At 44.7% G+C, this 20,402-nt stretch overlaps 1 protein-coding gene across 1 annotated transcript in view; it reads left to right on the forward strand.

The window, feature by feature from the left end:
• Positions 1-20,402, forward strand: part of RNF216 (ring finger protein 216) — a 78,773-nt gene that overhangs the window by 22,423 nt on the left and 35,948 nt on the right. Inside the window, 9 exon segments of the mRNA XM_030459588.1 lie at positions 890-992; positions 1,898-2,062; positions 3,027-3,141; positions 3,417-3,556; positions 4,383-4,433; positions 5,396-5,533; positions 6,512-6,660; positions 7,471-7,484; positions 7,487-7,542. Of these exon segments, the coding sequence (XP_030315448.1) occupies positions 890-992; positions 1,898-2,062; positions 3,027-3,141; positions 3,417-3,556; positions 4,383-4,433; positions 5,396-5,533; positions 6,512-6,660; positions 7,471-7,484; positions 7,487-7,542 (931 nt within the window).

Here is a 20,402-nt window from a genome sequence, read left to right on the forward strand (position 1 = left end):
GAAACTACTAGCTAGAGTATTTTCTAAGCTCAAACACTCAGTTAAACTGAATTTACTTGACATAGTTATGATTTTGATAGGACCTCAAGTACACAGCATTTACAGGCTAATGTACAAATTAAAAGAAATTTTTAGTGATTATTTTCTATGGTGTTCCTACTAGACCAGTTTCTAGCAGGAGTTGGACAGTGCTGGTGTGATTTCAAGTTTATTACAATGAAACCTGTGTTCAGACTACATATTGTATGTAAACACAGTTTAAGCTTGTTCCTGTCTCTGCTCTAATAGATACAAGTATATTTAAGTGTAAGTAAATATAAGTAGATACAGAATGGAAGCTTTAGTTCAAATTTCAATCTGTAATCATCTTTCAAGGAAGACATCAACTTTTCACAGGTTTCTTAAGGGTCTGTATACTTTTTCCATGGGTACATTTGTGTTAGCTGCAGTAGACAGCAGTGAGGTTTCAATTAATGCTGTGACCTTTTCCTTTAAACTCTTCAGTCTTGATTCCAGAGCAGCAGAAAGTACTCCTGAACTCTTAGTTGTGCAAGATTTGACACATGCTCAAGTGGGAGAAGTAAGCTTGATTGCTGACCTCTGGCATGGAAAGTTATGGGTTGGGTAGCAGCTCCCCCATGCAAGCTTCTCTTATGTGAATGTAATTACTGTAAGACAAATCTATTGCTTTTCCTTCTGCAGTCATACAGCCACTCATTCTTTACTTAATTCTTAGTTATTTACTTTCAGTTTGCTCTAGTCTGAGACCTCCCTTGGTTCTTGCATGGCAGGCTTTGACTTGCCTGCCCAGCCTCCTAATTATAGGGTAGTAAAAACTGGAAGAATGAACGAGCCCCAAGCCCTGAAGTAACTATATTTATCTTTTCAGACTTTGTAACTTTCTTCTGGAAAATCCAGATTACCCAAAGAAGGAAGGCAGAGTGGTTTTAAATCCCAGCAGCAGCCTGCTTGCCAGCCAGGATGAGACAAAGGCAAGTGAGAGTATCCTCACCTACAGCATGCCTCCCATCCAGTGGGTTCAAGCTGAGTGGATCTTGGGGTATCTGATTCTGTTAGTGCATATTTGTGAAGTGCCTGGTTGAGCCAAACTTTCACAGGAGGTCTCTGGGTGAGTTTGAAATGGTGTTTAAATGGTAATGGCTAATTGCTTGCCAGGTGACTTGAGGGCTTTCCCATTTTGCTGTGGCATAGCTACACCCTGCCTGCTCTTTACCTTTCAGCAAGACCCTCTGCCCTGCCTGCCTGTCAGCCAGCCCCTCTGAAGTGTTCATTTGGGTAACTGAAATGAGAATTCTTTCATCATTCTATCACATGAAGTAGACTTGGCCCCCACATCTCTCTTCTGTGGCCTTTAGGCATTGCCATTTTTCATCCTCCTAACTGCAAAACTCCCTACAACTTCTTGATTTTATTTTTGCTTCGTTCCATTTGACAGAAAATTCTCTCAGAGACACTTTGAGTGTGTTGAAATAGCTGTGTGTGGCCTGAGAGAGGGAAATAATCTGTTTCTACTCTTGGAAGAGTCTTTTAACCTCAAGCCAATGAAGTTGTTCACCCTTCATAGTAACCTAAGTGTATCCTCTCATTGCTGTCTCATCCAGCCACACACAATGGCTTTAAAATATGTGATGTGGGTCCTGCTGGGAGCAGAGCTGCAGCATGGTGCAGCTCAGGGCAGGTTGCACACCCAAGTACATACAGCAGGAGGCTTCACACCCCTGCTCTGCTCTTAAGCTGATGGTTAGATGTGTGCTCAGAACTGGGTGCCATGTATCCTGAATTTTGGGTCGTCTTGCAGAAGATCCTGATCACTGGAAGAGTGGTTTGGGATGTTCTTGTGAGCAGCCATTTAATATCTTTTTAATTTTCTCCTCAGGTGCATAAAGTGGACTATTTTGACTTCTCCAAACTTGCCCCAGTTGATCAGAGGTGCTTTATTCAGGCAGCTGACCTCCTTATGGCAGATTTCAAAATGCTGAGCAGCCAGGACATTAAGTGGGCACTACATGAACTCAAGGGACACTATGCAATCACACGCAAGGTTCTCTGGTTCAAGTCTGTTTTCTTTCCTCAGGTTATCTCCTGTGTCTCTGGAGAGCAGTGCAATGCCTTTTGCCTTACTATACCATCTGCTAGTGTGTGGTTATGGAGTTTTTTTATAATCTTCCTTTCCTTTTAAGAAGTATTAATCCATTTAGTAGAGATTTGCAGAATTTATTGGCCAGACAGAATACTGCAGGAAGTTTTTACTTTGCTCTGATAGGAGAAGTGGGAAAATGGTAGCTAGCTGATGGTAGGTGATGCATTAAACTGAGTAGTGTTCCTGTACCTTGCCACTGAAGTGCAGTATAATTGCCAATAAAGCTCAGACATTTAGCTAAATCTTAAAACATTTAACTGCTGCTATTAGTTAACTGGCTGCCTGTAAAGGGAAAGAAGCCCAAGTCTCACTGTCCTCTTTCTTCTTATTATGACTTGTGGAATGAATCCTCTCTTCCTCAGAAGAGATTCACTGCAACAGAGCTGCAAAGACACTTTTTCAAGTATCAACAAAATTAATGTAAATGGGGCTTTTTGACTTGGACCTCCTCCTCTGTCACACTTCTCTTTCTCTGCTATTCCAAGACTTAGCTAAAACAAAAACTTGTCTCTTCACTCCTTGCTTAAAGCACTGGGTATTTTAGCTTCATTTTTCTTTTAAAAACAATACCAACACCAACAAAAAAAGCCAAACCTGCTCTGTTGCAGAATGGACACCAGCTGTATTAGAGTTAACAGCTGAGGTATTGTAAATATCACACAGCTCCCTGGTTTTCATGGAATGATTACTTTATGAGTACATAAAGCAGCAAGGTGAGCCAAGGGAAGAGGTGTACTTGCCTCTCTATGGGGTGTTTGGCTTATCCTCAGGCTTATGCACATTTGTACTGTGCTTCAGTTTGAATTATGTGCTTCTGCTTGCTGCCAGGAACAGGCAGGATTTAAGTCTCTGTGTTGTTTTCTAGGCCTTTTCAGATGCTATAAAAAAATGGCAGGAGCTGTCTCCCGAAACCAGCGGGAAACGGAAAAGGAGGAAAGAAATGAATCAGTATTCATATATAGACTTCATATTTGAGCAAGGTAAATACCAAGCTGAATGCATAGTGCTCTCTGCATCATTACAGTAAGCAGAACTTGAAGCAGAAATTGTAATTCTTAAAAGGGGATGTGGTTCCCAAACAGCCACGTTTCAGTGATTGGTGGTTTTGATATTTTTCTTCATTAATGCCTCTGCTTGGTACAGTGCTGTTTGAGATGCTGTAGTTATGCAGCTGGTGGTGTGTGGTGGAAAGAAGGGTTTAAGCCTTGTTCTGGCTGCTCCATCCCATTTCACTGTGCCTTAAACTCTGCTTTAGGGGATGTGAAAATTGAGAAGCGAATGTTCTTCCTGGAGAACAAGAGGCGGCACTGGAGGTCCTATGATAAGCTTTCTCTTCTCCCACCTGTGCTATTGGAACAGGAATTCTATGAACAGAAAGTTAAAGAGATGGCAGAGGTGAGTGGTAGGAAGTGCAAACAACTTAAACTACTCTAAAGGTTCTGGCCCTGAACATGGAAATCTGCCTGTATGTATGACTGTTCCCAAGTAATTCGTTTTTAAAGGAAAAAAGCCAAGGGCAGAGTTTCATATTTACTTAAAGAGCTGCTACTCTTGCAAACATGGTTCTGAACCCTTTTTTTGCTACAAAATAGTGAAAATCCTACTAATTAATCCTTTTCTCTAATTGTTATAAGGCTCCTTTGCAGCTCTGTGTTGGTGACAAAGAGAGACCAGGCCCTGGCAGTCTGTCCACTTGCTCTGCCTCCCTCAAGCTGGCAGTCCTGTGTCTCCAGCACATCTTGTCCTGTGCTGAGGACCATGTGTTTCAAAGCAGGACCTTGCAAAACCCACTGGTGTGTTGTCTCCCCATTGTAATCTGAAGGGAAAGACTGGATTCACAGCTCTGCACCTATAGTTGTTTCTTAAAGATCCTTGTCTCTTGGGCAGATGGATAGTGTCTCCTTTTAAACACAAGGCTAATGTTCCTCAGGGCTTTCTCTGGAGGGTGAGATCATCACCCTCTGTGCATAGAAACCTGAACCAGCAGCCCTCCATAATACAGAATTCTGTCCTTTGTTCTTGCTGCTTTTGCTTCTCCCATCTGTTTTAGCTGAATCATAAATAGTTTAATGGATTGGAAGGATGGGCTTGAGTGATGCTGTAAGAAGACAGTGAGCCTTTTGTGGTGGTTTGTAAGTCCTGACATAATGTAAAAGAGTGTAGAGGCTGGAAAATTGCCTTATCTATTCTGTAAATACAGATGCACGTGTCTCTCTTACAGCATGCAGACTTTCTTCTTGCTCTGCAGATGAATGAGGAGCAGTATCAGAAGGTCAGTATCTATAATGTGATCCCTTGAGTTCAGCTTATGCAAACACTGTTTTGCACTTACCACTTCTCAGACTCTTTTTGGCTTCTGTAATGGAGCTTTTCTGAAGCTGTGCTTGCACTGTGCTGCTTTTGCTGAGCTGGCAAAACCTTCAGAGTGTGTGTTGGATGGCTTTTAGCAAAGGTAGACAGGAGCTGAGTCCAGCAAGACAGTATTGATGCATGTAATGATCTGTAGTCATTCAGCCAGCTGCTGCTTGTTTCTTGACTGGCCAGAGCAAACATTGCAATAGAATAGGACCAGGTTTGCTCTTGCTGCCACCATTATGGCTGCTTAAAACAGATTTGCTGTTGTTGCTCTGCCAATGGAAGGGCCTTCATCATTTGCAGAGGACTCTTTAAAAACCTGAAAATCAGGTCTTTCCTCTTAAAGAGAGGAAAGTTCAGCAGCTATGGATTACCTTTTTGTTCTCAATGCCTATTTCTCTGCTTACTTTGGAGACATTGGACCATCAAAAAAGTGAACACAGTTGCTCTTAAACAGTGGCAAGTTTCTTCACCCCCTCCAGTGAGAGGCTTCAGACAAGGTCTCTCCAGACATATTGGTGAATGTTCCTTTAGAGGGTAGCAGATCTGAAGCTTGGGTTTCCCTGCTGTAATCTTCCCTGCAGACTTGCTTCCCAAGCCCAAAATGCTACAAGTTCTTAAACCATAAGTGTTCTGTAGCTTTTTGGAACCTGCCAAGCAGGATCTGTAGATAGAAAGTTACTTAAAGCTGTGTTTCTGGTTGTGTTGTGTTACTTTTGACCACCAAATAGCATATCTAATAGAATGGTGTATGCCTGCTGCTCTTTTTTAGAATTAATGCTGACATTGTTCATGGCTTGCACTTGTGTGTGCCTGTACATTCTGTAGCTGTTGCTGTTTTGATGGTGATGGTGCTAATGCCTCTGTTTATGGCTGCAGGATGGGCAGATGATTGAGTGCCGCTGCTGCTACGGGGAGTTTGCCTTTGAAGAGCTCACTCAGTGTGCAGATGGTCACTTGTTCTGCAAGGAGTGCCTAATTAAATATGCTCAGGAGGCAGTCTTTGGCTCTGGGAAGGTAAGACTTTCCCAGGTGGATGAGGGGAAGATGGGTGAATTGCAATTGGGAGGGTGATCACATTGCTGTTTGCTTAGTTGCTGCTTAAGTCAGATGTAACTACACTTCCCAGGAAGGATTTTAACAGAGTCCTGAAATCCAAGTCCAACAAGTTGGTCTCACCATCCCATGAAGCCAACAACTTCACAATGGGCTCTTTGCTGAGGAGGATTTCAGTTTTGCTAACCTCCATCTTTTGTACTTTATGCTTAGCAACTTGGATTAGCAGGAAAACTTTCCACAGCATTTATCCTAACAGCAATGTGCTCATCTGGTTTCTATTTTCTACTTAACAAACCAACAGCATCTGCACAGAGAACACTCTTATCTCTGACGTTGCTCATCCCTTCTTAGCTGTGAGTGTTTGTCCTTCATAATATCACTGCCATCCCAATTTAATTTGAGGGTTGGTTCCTCCATGCTACTACTAACCTTAGTCTCCAATTTAGCTAGCAATTAGCCTGGTACTTAGCTGAGCTATAAATGAGTCATTAACCTCCTCAGAGGTGTGCAGGTTCCTTTGCCTCCAGATATGATGATCAAACAGTGGGGTTCTTTTGTACTCTGGGGATCTATATTTCGTGTAAGCACAAACTGGCAGCTGCATTTTGTGACTGTAGTGACAAGCTGTTTGTGAGCAGAGAGATCATACAGTAATAACTGAACACTGTGGTCACAGTGGACTTGGAATGAGTGAACTCTGATCCTGGCTGTCAACAGCATTGTCCTGCCCAGTGTTTGTTTGGGGCCTGATGTGTTTGATTAAGTAGTCTTGTTCTTTTCATAGCAAACCTATCTTCTGGCAGTCATCTGTTGACTTAAGCTCTGCTTTCTCTGAGCAAGGCTCTGCACTGGTATATTTGGATTTTTTTTCTGGCTGCTGACTCTTGCTTTTTCCTAGTATCATACTGAACCTGAGCTCTCTCATTCCAACCCCAGTCAGAGCTCAGCTGCATGGAAGGCAGTTGCACGTGTTCATTCCCCACCAGTGAGCTGGAGAAGGTGCTTCCAGAGAACATCCTCTGTAAATACTACGAGAGGAAAGCTGAGGAGGAGGTGGCTGCTGCCTGTGCAGATGAGCTTGTCAGGTAAGTGTCCAGCAGAGGATGCAGACTGCACTTACTGTTGTAGAAAATGGTTCCTTGAAACCCTGACTGTGTGCTCACTATGAGATAGGGTGGCTTTCAAAGAGCTGTATTATAAATTCAGGCTTCTCCTTTCCCGGGTCTGTTTTTATTGAGCCTGGTTTGCCTCTGACTTGGAGCAGATTAAAATTCAATAGGCTTTTCTCCCCCAAGACTCACTTGCCAGCCTTGTGCTGATCCTCTAAATTACATGGTCAAAAGCAGTGCTGACAATATAATATTCTGACTGCAAGCAAGGAAGTGTGTTGGGGAAACAGTTCAGAAATATACAGGTTGTGAGCAATCCTGACTTACTTCAATTTAGGCCACATTGGGTTAATGGTTATTGAGGCCTAGTTAGAGGCTTTCTGAGAATGAGCTACTGGGAAAGAGATAACTTAATTGGCAACAGAAGAGGAAAATAATTATGTGAGAAGAATCTTTCCGTGAGAATGGAATGTGTAATTGGAATACAAAGCCACCTGCATGATAAGATGGTGTAAACAAGGCTTCTCTATATAAAGTGAGTGCAAGTTGCTAATAAACGATTTCATACAATCATATTGATGTGCACATGGAATCCTTAAGCCTCCGCAACTGTTTTCCCACAGAAGTGATCGAAAAAGTATGAGCAAAAATGCAGCAGTCAGCACATCCTGGCAGCAGGCATTTGGTTGGCAGCCTTATTAACTACCACACAGCTATTTGACTAAATCTCTTCAGCAAAGATATGTTTGGGACTGTGCATTAATGGCATTTTGTTCCGGGCTGCAGGTGTCCATTCTGTAACTTCCAGCTCTACTGGACAGTGATGTGAAGAGGTTCAGCAATCCCCGCTGCAGAAAGGTAACTGGGGATATGTTGCCATTTGGTCTCTTCTGGAGTGTTGAGCAGGAGAACTTGGAGGTAACTCACACTTTGTGGTAGCTGGTGAATAAAATTTTGATGAGGGCATGTGGGGCAGCAGTCAAAGTATTTGCTGGATCCTAGTGATGTTCTCTAAAGTATGTGGCTGAACAGATGAATTTCAGGGCACTCTTGGTAAAGACAGCAGTATTCCTTTTCTTCTTTGGAAGATGTTGGCTAACAGTGATGCCAGAGGTTGCTGATTGCATGTACTTGATATGTTTTAGGTGAGCTAGGGAGCCAAGTGTTAAAAGGCATAAAACCAAATCATAATCTTTTAATGAACCTTCTGGAGAATGAGCTGAAACTACCTCATGTGCTATCCTAAAGAGAATTAGCATCTGCATTTTTCTTTAATGCTGTCACATGAATACAGATTTGGTTGGAAGTGACCAGAAACTGGTTGGGAGAGTTCACCGAAATGTGAGCCCTTCAAAGGGCAGATGATCTTGTGCTTCTCTCAAAGTTTGCTAATAGCCATAACGGGAGAATTGTCAGGCCAAATGGGGGCATGAAGTGGGAGAACTTACTGCTTCTGTACCATCTGTTCTGGAGAAAAATAGGAGCATAGAAATGTGCTTCCCAGCTTCCTAAATGTATGCAGAACCCTGCTTATGTCTGGTGCCAGTGAGCTGAGGCAATGCTATCTGTGTTTAGTTGCTTGCAAAACTTTAGCCACAACAATGAATTCCCATGAAATATTCAGGGAACTGCCTGTCCCCAGAAAGATCTCTGCTAATCACTGGAAATTTTGAGTTCACTAACCTTATGCTTAGCTACTATAGCTTTGGGTTTTTATGTTGCTGATACCACCATTTGCCTGTACTGAGAAATCAATAGGAAGTCAAATTCTGTTGTCTGGAGCAGCTGAGGCTGCCAGGAATAACATTTGCTTTCTATAGTGAAATTAAACGTATTGGAAGAGAAAACTGCTTATAAAAGATGCAGAATTCCATTTTAGACCTCTAATATCCAGATCCATTTTTGCTAACATCTAGCATTTGAGAAAGCAAATAGAATTCTGGTGGATTGTCCAAGTGTCATGAGCGAGGAGGTTGCTCGTCACTAGGTGCAATGTTGATTCACGTTTAAATAATTTTTTTCTTCTCGCTGTTCTTGCAAAAGCCGAGTTGTTTTCCAAATGTACTTATGTCAGCACTGCAAAACAAAATTCAGGCTTGGAGAACATGAATGCTTCAACGTGCAAAACGAATTGAAGCTGCTTTTTTTCCTAAAATGTGTAATGCAGCACAGTAACTGTGGTGAGAGGGGTCGGTGCTGAAGTTCCTTTCCTTCTGGTTTGCTGTTTCATTTCCTCTAGCTCACTGCCTGTCCCCGCCCTGGGGTTGCTGCATTCCAGTGGGCTGGATTTCTGGTTTCCTGGACAGCTTGTGTTGATTCATTAGCTGAAAATCTGCTGAGTAGCTTTCTGCTCTTCTTAGAGAAGTTTTGAAACCACTTCAGGAATTTGAAGTCGAGGGTGAGGAATTTGAAGCAGGAGTGAAGGTTCTCACGGCATAGCTGCAGTAGTTCTTCATATTCCACTATCTTGTCTCCTTTCCAGAATGAAGAATTCAGTTAATGCTGTTTTATGCAGGAAGCTCTTGCCCTTGGGGAGGAAAAGGGCAATCTAGGAATTCTACAGAGGTTGGAGAGGATATATGGCTTTGCAAGCAGTGCTCTGGACTCAGTGGTCGGTGATGAGTGATCCTGGAAGGAGCCCCTCACTGGCTGAAAGGACCCACTTGCACAGCTGAACCCTAAAGCAAGGGGAAGTGTGGAAAAGGAAAAGTCCAAACTCTGGCTCTGAAACCTCAAGGCTTCAAGGGTGGGGAAGGAGGACCAGAGTTGGACCGTTATATTTTGTGCTCCATCACTGATCTTTTGTCTGCTTGAGAATAGCATTGATACTCTTTAGGTTTTTTCTTAAGTTGCAGGAGGTTGGTTCATATTTGGCTGGTCATGAAGTATTGTAAGTAAGTTGAGAATCAGCTGAAGCTTCTTACACCTTGCAGGCCAAAATGTGGCTAATTGTAACTCTAACGAGGAGCTGCTGTCACTTCTGTGACTGAAGGGCTGGTGGGTGTGCAGGTGAGCTGCACCATCTGCCAGGCTCACTGAGGATCCAGTTTGTGTGGCATAAATAGCTCCGGTTGGGTGCCAGGGCCTGAATCTTCACCAAGCCAGAGGCTGAGAAAACTTAATTAAGCCAAGGAAAAACATTGCCATACCACTGTGGTTGTTGTGTGTGTGTGGAGGTGAGCTGGTGCTTGAGAGAGGCAGCTTCTGCTCTCAGACCTGTTTGAGTTTTTATCCAGAATGGGTCACTGACCATGCATGAGCAGGCTTCCTGATGGAGGAGGTTTGCCAGCCTGCTCCGTTGACTTCCATCTTGCTCTGCACAGGGATCCCTGTGTGGAAATGGCATTTGAATTCCTCATCTCTACCATGTGTGCTTCTCCTCCTGTGTGCTCTGACAGGGCAAACCAAAGTGGCAATTCTGGAGAAACTAGGAATGAACATGTTGCTTGTTGATTTCTGCAGCACTGGGAGTGAGCCTGCACTTTGCACACTGGGGGAGTTCGTTCCACCACAAGGAAGTTCCATCCTTTCTGCTCTGCCTCCCTCCTCCCGTGCCCATATGTTGTGAGGACAAGGCTTTGTTCCTGGCTGCTTGCTGCTATCCTGGCACCCTGTTGTGGGTGGGGGAGATGGTTTCCCTCTTGCAGTCTCAGCACAAAGCACTGCGGGGCTTTCAGCCAGCCAGGAGATGGAAGGTGAAAGCTGCTGTTCATGGAAATAAACATGCACACAGCAACCATCCCTCCAGTGCCGGAAAGCTCCAAACCCTCACCATCATTTCATAGCCAGGCCACATTGCAGGGCCTTGGATTTTAAGACTTTTCTTTAAAACTTCTTTGCAGAGCTTAAGAATTTGGGTTTGTTGTTTTGGGTTTTTTGTGCTTTTTTTTTTTTTGTGAGTTGTTTGGAGCCAGCTGGAGGTGATGATATGTGTTTGTATGGCGCTAAATACATCACCCTCAGCGTGGGCAGTGCCCTTCTGTTCCAGGCTCCTCAGTGCACCCAGTTAATGAGGAGGGCTTTGGGGGTGGGTTTGCCTACTGGGCTTCTGAACTATCATGCTGGAAAAATGAGCATTGATGTTGCCTGTATCAGACAGATAAAATCTCCATTCTTGTCCATTTTTGTCTTGGTTAGGCCCTGGCCACAGCATTCCTGCATGTAGGTATTATTTGCAGGACTAAGATGTGGTGTTATAAGGGACTTCTTTTTGAGCTGCTAGAATGTCTCAGGATTGATTTCAAGGTGCTGGCTAGGAAGAGATGCACCCAGCTGCTTTAACCTTTGTTTTCTTTTGGAAGCCAGACAGGTTTCAGCTGTACAGAGCTCTGCCTAGCAAGCTGTGTCTGAACGTGGCTTCTCTAAGCAGGGTGCTAACACTGCATCCACAGCCTGTGTTAATAACCCTAAGTCAAGGGTTGCAGCAATTTGGCACTTTAAACAGGTCCAAATTTACAGAAGGAGCTGAGGGAGCACCACAACACCTGTGATCTCTGTACCTGGTGAAGGAATGGGACACAGAGCTGGTTGTGTTTCAGAGCTAGGTAACGAGGCAGCCCCAGCCACTTATATCCAGTTCTGAGTGTTTTATAGGTGCAAGGGGAAATGTTTGTGTGATGCAAGTACCCAGCAGCAGGGGATGTGCAGGATGACACCAGCCTTTCAAGATATTATCCAACACAAACCACAGCTCCATTACTTCTATGCTAGAGGCTGCCCATCACTGCCCGAAGCTGCCCTGCCCTGCTCCAATGCTCTGTGGTTTTAGGTTTAAACTATATCAAGATTTGTCACTGGCAGGGTGTGTGAACATGGAAAAATAAAAAAAATAAAAAAAAAATTCTGGTTGGAAGAAACTGAGCTTGTCCAAATGCTTCAGAGTAGGATGTACAAATTACTTAATTCTCCTTGTTTGCAACATGTTTTCCCAGCGTGAAGTCTGCTGCCTCATTCAGCTTCCCAACAGCACAACATTTTGAAGGTCCAGGGCCCCATCTGATTATCTGTTCAGCCATTATTGCTGTTCTCTGTATACTTTGCCTTGAGCCTATTTATTTTAGATTTGATTGTTACTTAGAGAGCCCCCCGCTTTTAGTGGAGAGCAGAGCCCGAGCTGGCTCCATTTACTGCAGATCTCTGTGATTTTTCCTGGTGGCAATGACCTCAAGACCAATTTCCCGTGTTTAATTCTCATCTTCCGTCTATGTGAATGCAGCTTGACAGAATTTGTTGGACAAGGAAGAAAGGGAAATGTGGTGTGGAGGACCTTGCTGTGTGTCTTCGGGGCATCTGGGAACGGAGCGCTCATGCTGCATTCACTTCAGTCCAAACTCCTGTCTCCTATTTGTCCAGGCCAGCAGGAACTGTCTTAGCCATCATTTCATGACTCTGCCATCTTCCTCTAGCCCTGCATCCCTGAAACTCTCCTCTGGAGCTTTCAGCTTTCTCCTCCAGCTCAGTGCTTCAGTGCTCCCTTTTAAACCAGCAGTGCGCCTGGGAACGCGCTCCGCTCCCTTACTGCCAAAACCACAACAAATGGCAAGTTTCCGTCTGTCAGCTCAGCTCAGCTCTTGAGGCACCCTGAGGCTGGGCAGGCAATTTTCATTTTTCTTCCATAAAAGGACATTGAAATTCTTGTGCAGTGCTGGGGCTCCATGCTGCAGGCAGGGCAAGTGGCGATGCTATCGCCGGCGGTACGGCAGCGCCGGAGCTTTCTGTATCTCTCCTCAAAGGGATGGGCAGGAGGGAGGGACCAAGGCTGAAGGTGGGGTTGAGGTGATTTTAAGTGGCAGATAACAGCCCACTAGATTTTATTGCCCAAGTCCTAAAAGATAGATAACAGGAGAGTGCTCCCGGTACAGCAAAGCCTTAAAAATACAATCCCGTGTAGGAGGAGGGTGCGTGTCAAACCATGTGGATCCTTCCCATTGAGGCATGTAGGGTCAAAGTTGCATAGAGAGTGCTGAGAGTCAGGAGATTTTCTCAAGCCCAGCTTTATGTTGAGCAAGATACCAGTCTTTTGATGGGAACTGCATGGGGAAGCCACATGCCAGGGGCTTTCCTTGCTTGATCAGCTGGGTTGCTTGATCAATTGCTGGGTGATGCATAGCCCCACAGCTTGCTCCCTGGCTGAAAGGCAACATCTAGCAAAGCCAGGGTCCAGGAGTGAGTTGTACCCCCTGCTAGAACTCTCATAGTTTTCTTTTTGATGTGTCCTTGATCTGGGCAGGGAGCAGATACAAGAATTGAGCAGTGCCAACAGCAGTGTGCTCCTAAATGGCCCTTTCCAGAGAGGAGGTCAGCCCAGAGTCACTCATTGCCTTATTTTATAAACCTGTCACCCTTCTTTGGGATGCATAGGAAGGGGCTGTAGGAGTTCCAAGAATGCCTCACCTGGAAAAAGAGTAGAAGCAGGCTGGGTTTGTGGCTGTGGCGGGGTGGAGATGCTCCATCAGTAGGAGCTCAGGTGCTGCTGCTGTCACAGGGTCAAGTCTATTTATGCAGTGGTATGTGGAAATGCTTCACTTGATAAATGAGTCTGATGGAGGAGGAGAGGGTGAAGCCCAGCCTGGTAATGGACCTGAGGAAAGAGGTCAGTTTAAATGGGGTATCTGTCTCTTAGAGAGGGGAAAAAAAAAGCTGTTGAAAGCAAGAACTCAAAGTAGTCCCTTTAAAAATAGACTGTGTAAGTCAGTGCAATTTCAAGGAACAAAGCTTACTCCTGTGCTTGCTTTCTGCCTTTTATAGCAATATCCATTTGGTAAACAGGCAATTCTCCCAGTTTACTGACCAGTGAATACCTCTTTGTCAGGTCTGTAAGAGGTAGCAGCAGTACCTCTCCTTTGTAGCTTTTTTCTTTTGCCAAAAAAAAAAGGTCCAGAGGTAATAAGCTGAACACAACCTCACGTGGGGATGGAAACTTCAGCCTCAGCAGCCTCCCCTTGCCCTCTCTCCCCAGGCACAATTTGCCACCATGGAGGCAAAGGAGCCCCTGAGAGCAGCTGCAGAGCTGTCAGTGCAATGACAGCATCTTGGAGATGATCTGGTGGGCTTCATGAGGAGCTGGATAAGAGCACCCTGGGCAGGTGGTGCCAGGATGTGAAAGTTCCTCTGCTGCTTTGAATGTGTCAAGTCAGCAGAGTGGTCCTGCAGCCAAATTTCTGGGGCTGGAAGGAGCCCGAAGGCTGTAGTTGTGCTGAGGGTGGTGCAGAGGCTGAGACCCTGCAGGCAGAGATGCTGTAGGCTTTGCCTTTTCTTGTAGGTCCTTTGGAAAGATAAAGGGAGGAGTTCTTTCATTTCTTCCAGGGATCAAGAGAGGGAGTAATGTAGTGTGATTGCCCTAACATCAGGGAGAAATCCTAAACTTCTGTATGGTCCAATTGGGGAGAGGTTTCTCCCTGATGTTAGGATGTCTCCCCTCTCACTTGTCTGTCCTTGTTAAAGCAGGTAGAGATGCCACCAACTGCCCTGGGCTGCTGTAGGAGCTTGGTACAGGTGACCCTCCACATGGCAGGAGCAAGTTTTAAGTTTAAAAGTGCTCAGTGCTACTGCTGTTTGCAGAATATTGATTCTTGTTCTGCTGCTTGCAGTGGAAATGGAGGTGTGGAGAGGGTGCGGAAAAAGGCTGTTCCCAAGCCAAATTAAAAACATCGTTCTTGACTTAGTCAAGAAACTACAATCTTTCCTCTCTCTTTCCTCCCCCTCACATTCCTGTCATAGTAATCACTGATCTCTAACTCAGCTTCATCTGCACAGTGAACCACTTAACAAATGCACTTCAAACCCCTGGCTCTGCATCCACTTCATCTGCTGCACCTCCACTGCTTAAAGGGCAGAGTTATCTTGGAGGCTTGAGTCAGCAGTGCAGGTTTGGAACAGAATCTGTGTTGTGGGCATCTGTCTCCTTTAGCCAGAGACTGGGATGGCCTAACCTGGCATGTGCAGTGCAAGGAGATGTTTGCTTCTCCTTTCTGTTTGCACAGAAGCAGATTTCAGCAGATGACAGATCATCAGACTTCCTGACCTAATAGGAGGCTGCTGCAGATGATGTCCATTTTGGAGGCTGGCAGTAGGTTCTTTCCTAATTTGGTCACAGTGTGCTCAGAGCTGGCCTCCTTTCCTTTTTTCTTTTTTCTTGTTTTTTTTTCCTTTAAAAGAAAAAAACAACATCCTTTTATATCATTGTTGTGAAGGGGAAGCTGCATCAGAGAACCTCCAGCTCCTCTCACTTCCTCTCTGCAGAGGAAGTGATACTTGAAAGGTCTCTTTGAAAAAGCAGTGCTGTTCTGAAGCTGATCTTCCCACTTGTCTTTTTCTTTTTCCTCCTTTGCCACTCTTTCATGTGCTCATCTCAATGAGCCTGCTGGCTTTTTATCCTTTCTTGGCAGTTTTTCTGAACCCTTGTGCTGTTGGACTTTGGATATTCTTTTCAGTGAGAGAGCAAGCTGTGCTGCAGTTAAATTAATAACCTTGATAAACTGATTTATTGCACTATATATTGCATGGGGGAGAGTCGTGTGTGATTTAGCTAATGGAAAGAACACGTGTTTTGTTTTGTTTCATTCATCATCCCTAACAAGAGCCTTGGCACCATGAAGGAAGCTATAAATGCCAAACATTCAGGTGGGAATAATGTGGCTGGTCGGCTTTACTAAAAGACCTTTAGAAGTTAGCTTGTGTGTTTGCAAGTCCTCAGAAAATTAAGGACCACCAGCTTCTCTAGAAGATGCCTACTCTTTGGTGTTGGATCAGAGTCAGTCCCAAACAAGCTGCCCTCCTGGTGTTGCTGGAGACAGTTTAGCCCTTCCACAGTCAATGTGAGTTCTCACTCAGCAAGCTGAGGAATCAACACCAAACCTGAAAGCTCCTTTATTTTTATTTCTATGCTGGACTTGGTTAGGGGAAAAAAAAGGTATCCAGGTGATGCAGTTGAAGATGCAGCTCTGAGTGCAAGGGGGGGGTGAGCTATTGCTGTTGAGGGAGCTGCTGTCTGTGTTGGAGAAGACCTTGGAAGCACATGAGATTTCTGGGTTACCTGTTCAGATCCAGCACTGTTTTAGGTTCAGAGTACTTGTCATACAGAGCACCAGGTTAAGGTGCACCTGGAGCAATTTGATTACTGGCAATTAAAGTTTGGCTACTGATGGCCAGGTAGGGGCTGGTCACTGCAGAAGCTCTCAGGAAGGGGGGAACTTTGGTGTGCATCATGTGTTGGATGCCAGGTTACCATGAAGCATGAGTAACAGAGAAATGGAACATGGAGTGGTGAGGTAGCAAGGTTAGAGAGGAAGGGAAGGTGAAACAGAAGTTTTCCTCTAATTTAGTAAAAATCACCTCTGAGTGTCATTCTTATTTGCATATTATCTTCTAATTAGTGATGACTGACTCACCCACCACTTCCACCTGAAAGGGAACAATATGTTTGAAGTATATGCTTTATAATCTCAGTAGACCAGCATTTCTTCTCCTCTTCTCCCCCTCCTCTTTCAACACCCCCCAAAATGCATTTTCTACTGCTTTTAACCTTCAAGCCTCTTTTCTTCTGCTCTCTGTTACTACTCTTGCATTATTATGGGACTGTAGTAATCCAGCCAGAACACTGACATTACTAATTATACGTATAGCAGAGGAATGAGGAGCAAGATAGAACTGGGTCAGGAAATGTTGCATCACAAAATGATAGCATCAGGATTGGGGGACCAGACCTCTTTGTTTAGCAGGTTGCATACCTGTGCACGTCCACCATCTGCATCCTCCTTACTTGTTTGCTGCACCAGATGGAAAGACAGAAAAGGGTTTTAATGGACCTGTAATTTCCAGGAGCAGAGGAATGGAGTGATGTGTTGTGTTCTGCCTGGGAGTGCTTCAAGGCATCACAAAATCATGTGCTCTTCGTTGCTGGTGCTGCAGTAGGAAGCCCTTCCCTGGCTGATGTCAAAGCTGAGGAAGCATAAGTGGCTGCATTATTTTGTATTCAGTGAGAGCCTGTCACACTTGATGTGTTCAGATTGTCCTTGGTAGCAGCAAGGGATCCTACAGCAGCAAACAGCTCTCTGTGCTCCATTGTCAGGGAATATGGAATCAGAATGAGATTGTTATTTTGGTGATGCAGCAATTAACCTGTGAATACTGGGCTGCTGCAAGCATGGGGAATTGCTTGGAACTGCCTGTCTTCTTGCCTCTGGTTATGGAGCTGTGCCTTCTCACGTCAGCTGGGAACCTGGCATCTCTTGGAGGCCTTGTGTGAACAATTGTCCTGTTGTCCTGCTCCTTGGGAGAGGGACAAGTGTGAAAAGGGAGGTGTCATTTACTGCAAACACATTGACTCTTATGGTGAGTGACAGGAAGAGAAAGCAATCTGTTTAAATGCCTGCTCTCTTCTTTGAAATAGGTAAAATACCTAAAATGCACAGGTCAGCAGTAAACCACAAATATTAAATGATCAGTGTGTGTTGACCAAAGACTGCAGTTCATCTCCCAAAAAAGATGCTTTCAAGATAAAAACACCCAAGTCTGATCACTCCCCAGAGATAAAAATTTGCTTCCTAGTGCTAAGGGGACAGAGAATGGCTCTGGGTGAAATGGTTGGCTCAAGGTGGAAGATTCCTTAGAATCTCTTGGAGACTGGAGAAAGGACTGGTGTGTTTCTTCCCTCCCTGGTGCCAGTGTGTGTGTCACCAGTTGGGTGACAATACTTTTGGAAACACTGAAGTGGTTTGTGTTCAGTCCTGGCTGTGCGTCCAACACACCAGTAGTGTATTTCATTGATTTCCCAACCACGCCAGGAGGCTGGCACATGGGCAGCACGACTCCCTTACAAGTTAGATGTAACTAGCCACGAAGTAAGCTGATATTTAGCCTGGACAGGCTTGACAATATTCCCTTTCAGAGATTATCCTTTAAACTATCCATCACATTACCACCTTTGTGCCTCGCCTGAGCTTTTTGTAAGGATGAAGAGTATTTAAAAGAGAGTCTGGATGCCCCAGTCTCTTCTCTGGTCTGAAAAAACCCTCTCTTCTCCTGTACCTGGCCAACTTTATTTCTCTAACCACCCAGAATAAGTGTAGGGCTCTTAAATTCTGGCTCATGTTTTATCAATGGTGTTGCTGGGGCTGTCTGGTATCTTGAAGCAAGCTCAAAGCAGAGCTTTGCTTGTGGACCTTTTAGGGCATTTGAGGGAGTGCAGACATTGCTGTTAACTGGGAGCTGATGATAGGCAGTAATTTCCTACCACGTATTTAATAAAACCGTTGTGAGGCTGGAGAGGTCTGGAGTTTACAATCCCAGTATTTTATCTTTTTTTTTTTTTTTTTTTTAAAGGCAAGTACTGATTTGCCATTGGAGTGCTGTCAGTAAGGCAGATACTTTCTCTGTCCAAAATTTCATGTGCATGTATTTAATTAAAAGATGCAGGGTTAATGAAGCTATTGAGTGTGTAAGGCCTCATTCCCTGAATTTAATTTTCTTTAATTGCTCCAGAGATGGAATTCCCAGCTGTGGTTTCCCCTAACATGTGAATTAAGGAACTGGAAAGGGACAATTTCAGTTGTCTCACTCAATGCCAGCTTCTTCCTCTTCTACTGATTTTTCATCTCTTTGGTTGAAAGAGGATCAGATAAAAATGCTTTAAGTCAGGTTTTTAGCTTTGCAGTGGAATTGGCAAAGCTGAGAGCTGCTGACAATTGGGACACTGGGAATTGAAGTGAAAGATGGGGAGTTTTTTTGTGGAAGATTGTGTCACTCATCCCTAATGTATTGGAGAAGACAGAGCACAACACAGTTTTTATTCTTCTCCCAGCCTAATATGGGCCATTGCATTCAGCATCAGTGGGATTGACTGAATTGCCTGCCAAGCCCAAATCAACCAGCCACCATTAGTGTGTAGTTCAAAAAAAACCAAACCAAACAACCCACAAACATTTGAAAAGGTTTATTTTGGGGATGGATTTCTTGCTTATTTTACTGAGGTATTGGGATAACAGATTTAATACTTAAGAACCTCTGTGACATTCAAGGTCTTTTTGTGGTCCTTCTGTATTTACCATTGTGCAAGCACATAGTCCAGGCTCTGCAGGGCTTTGTAAAAAGGGCAAAAAATCTAAAAATGCAGCAAATCTGTGTTCCAGTGAATGATCAGTGATCGAAGCAGCCAGTCATGTCCCAGGCTTTGTTTATACATAAAAATTTAAACAACCCTTGCTGAATGTCCCTGTATGTGACTCCCTGTTTGTGACAGATGCTGTCAAAGATTTCAAGGCTACTGTATGTTTTTATGTGTCTTCCTGGCTTGTAGCAGCTGTAGCTGACTAGGTGGTTAATAGAAAAGAGAACTTCCAGCAGCACCTGAATACATCAAGGGTCAATTTAATGCACACCTAATATTGGCAACAATGGGAGCCACAAGTGTTTTAGGGTTTCCCAGGGATTTGGTTCCCTTAGGAAGTCTTAGCTGTCAAAAATCCTTGGGGAAATAATAGTAGCATCCTGCGATGTGGTGGAGACTTGGTGTGTAGTACTGAGAATACAGCAGCCCTTACATGCAGAGATGTTGCAGAGCTGGCAGGCGTTCCCAGTAAGAACTGGTGGCTGCTGGTTAGCTGTGGGGTGTAAGGTGGTACATTTGGGGGGATTGGTTTGGACGAGCTGCACTTTGCTTTCAGGAAGGGATCCAACTCTTCCCATTGCTTCAGGAAGAGCCACTTATGGATGCCCAGCCCTGGATCCAGAGGGTTTGAGGGGTCAGTTGGTGTTGGGGGTTTTGGGGGGATGTGGTGCCCTCCTCTTCCAGCACTTAACCTGCACGGGTCAGCGGTGTCCATTGAATCTCTGCCTGAACACATAAATCCATAAAAAAAAAAATTGGGTTAAAAGAAAATTGAGTCTTTTTCTGGTATTCTCTTAATTTTTATTTCCAATCAGCCTGCTCAGCTGGAGATCAGCACAAATCCATCTCTTGAGCTTGCACTTCTGCCCTGAAGGAACCATCTTCTTTTGTGCTACATCCCACCTCTCCTGTGCTTCCCATGCTTTAAGCAACCTTTACCCCAACGAGTAACTAATGACTGGGTCCTCATGCTGGAGGACAGGAGGTCCAGAGCTTGGCCCTGTGCATGGACACACCTCCCATCATGGGCTTGGGGTGCAGAGGTGATGCTTAAGTGGTCTCCATGCTGCTACCAGTGCAAGCAGAGCAGATGTTTCCCTGAGTCGGGGGAGCATTAATGGAATGTGTCCGGCCCTGGCTGATGTAAAAACATCACTGCAAGTTTTGGGAATGAGGTCAGTGGTACTGAAAGCTGATGGGAGTTTAATGTTGAATCTGCCTCTCTGAGCCAAGGGGTCAACAGAGAGAGCCACAGCTAATGGAAACTCAAATACACTTGTCATAAATCAGTGCCAGAGCACCCAACAGGCAGAGCTGCCGCTGGGTTCCACGGTCAGCGATGTTTCTGTAACCACCCAGCAGCTCTTTGGTCACTGATTTCCTCACCCAGGTGCTCATGGTGGTAGAGTTTGACTTCAGAAGCAACAAACAGGTTGAAAGTGGAGGGAGAAAGCTTGGCCTGCCTGTGCTGGGAAGCCCTGCCTGCTTCACCCCCTTCCCCTGGTGTATGTGGCTCCTGTGGCTACTGCATCCCATCCGTGTAAAGAAGAGCAGGAGGGCAGCTGGGATCTTGTTTTAAACAAGTTGTCCTTTGGGTAAAAGGAGATGGATC

Source organism: Calypte anna, chromosome 14 (assembly GCF_003957555.1).
Source record: "Calypte anna isolate BGI_N300 chromosome 14, bCalAnn1_v1.p, whole genome shotgun sequence".
In the NCBI taxonomy this organism is placed as follows: domain Eukaryota; kingdom Metazoa; phylum Chordata; class Aves; order Apodiformes; family Trochilidae; genus Calypte; species Calypte anna.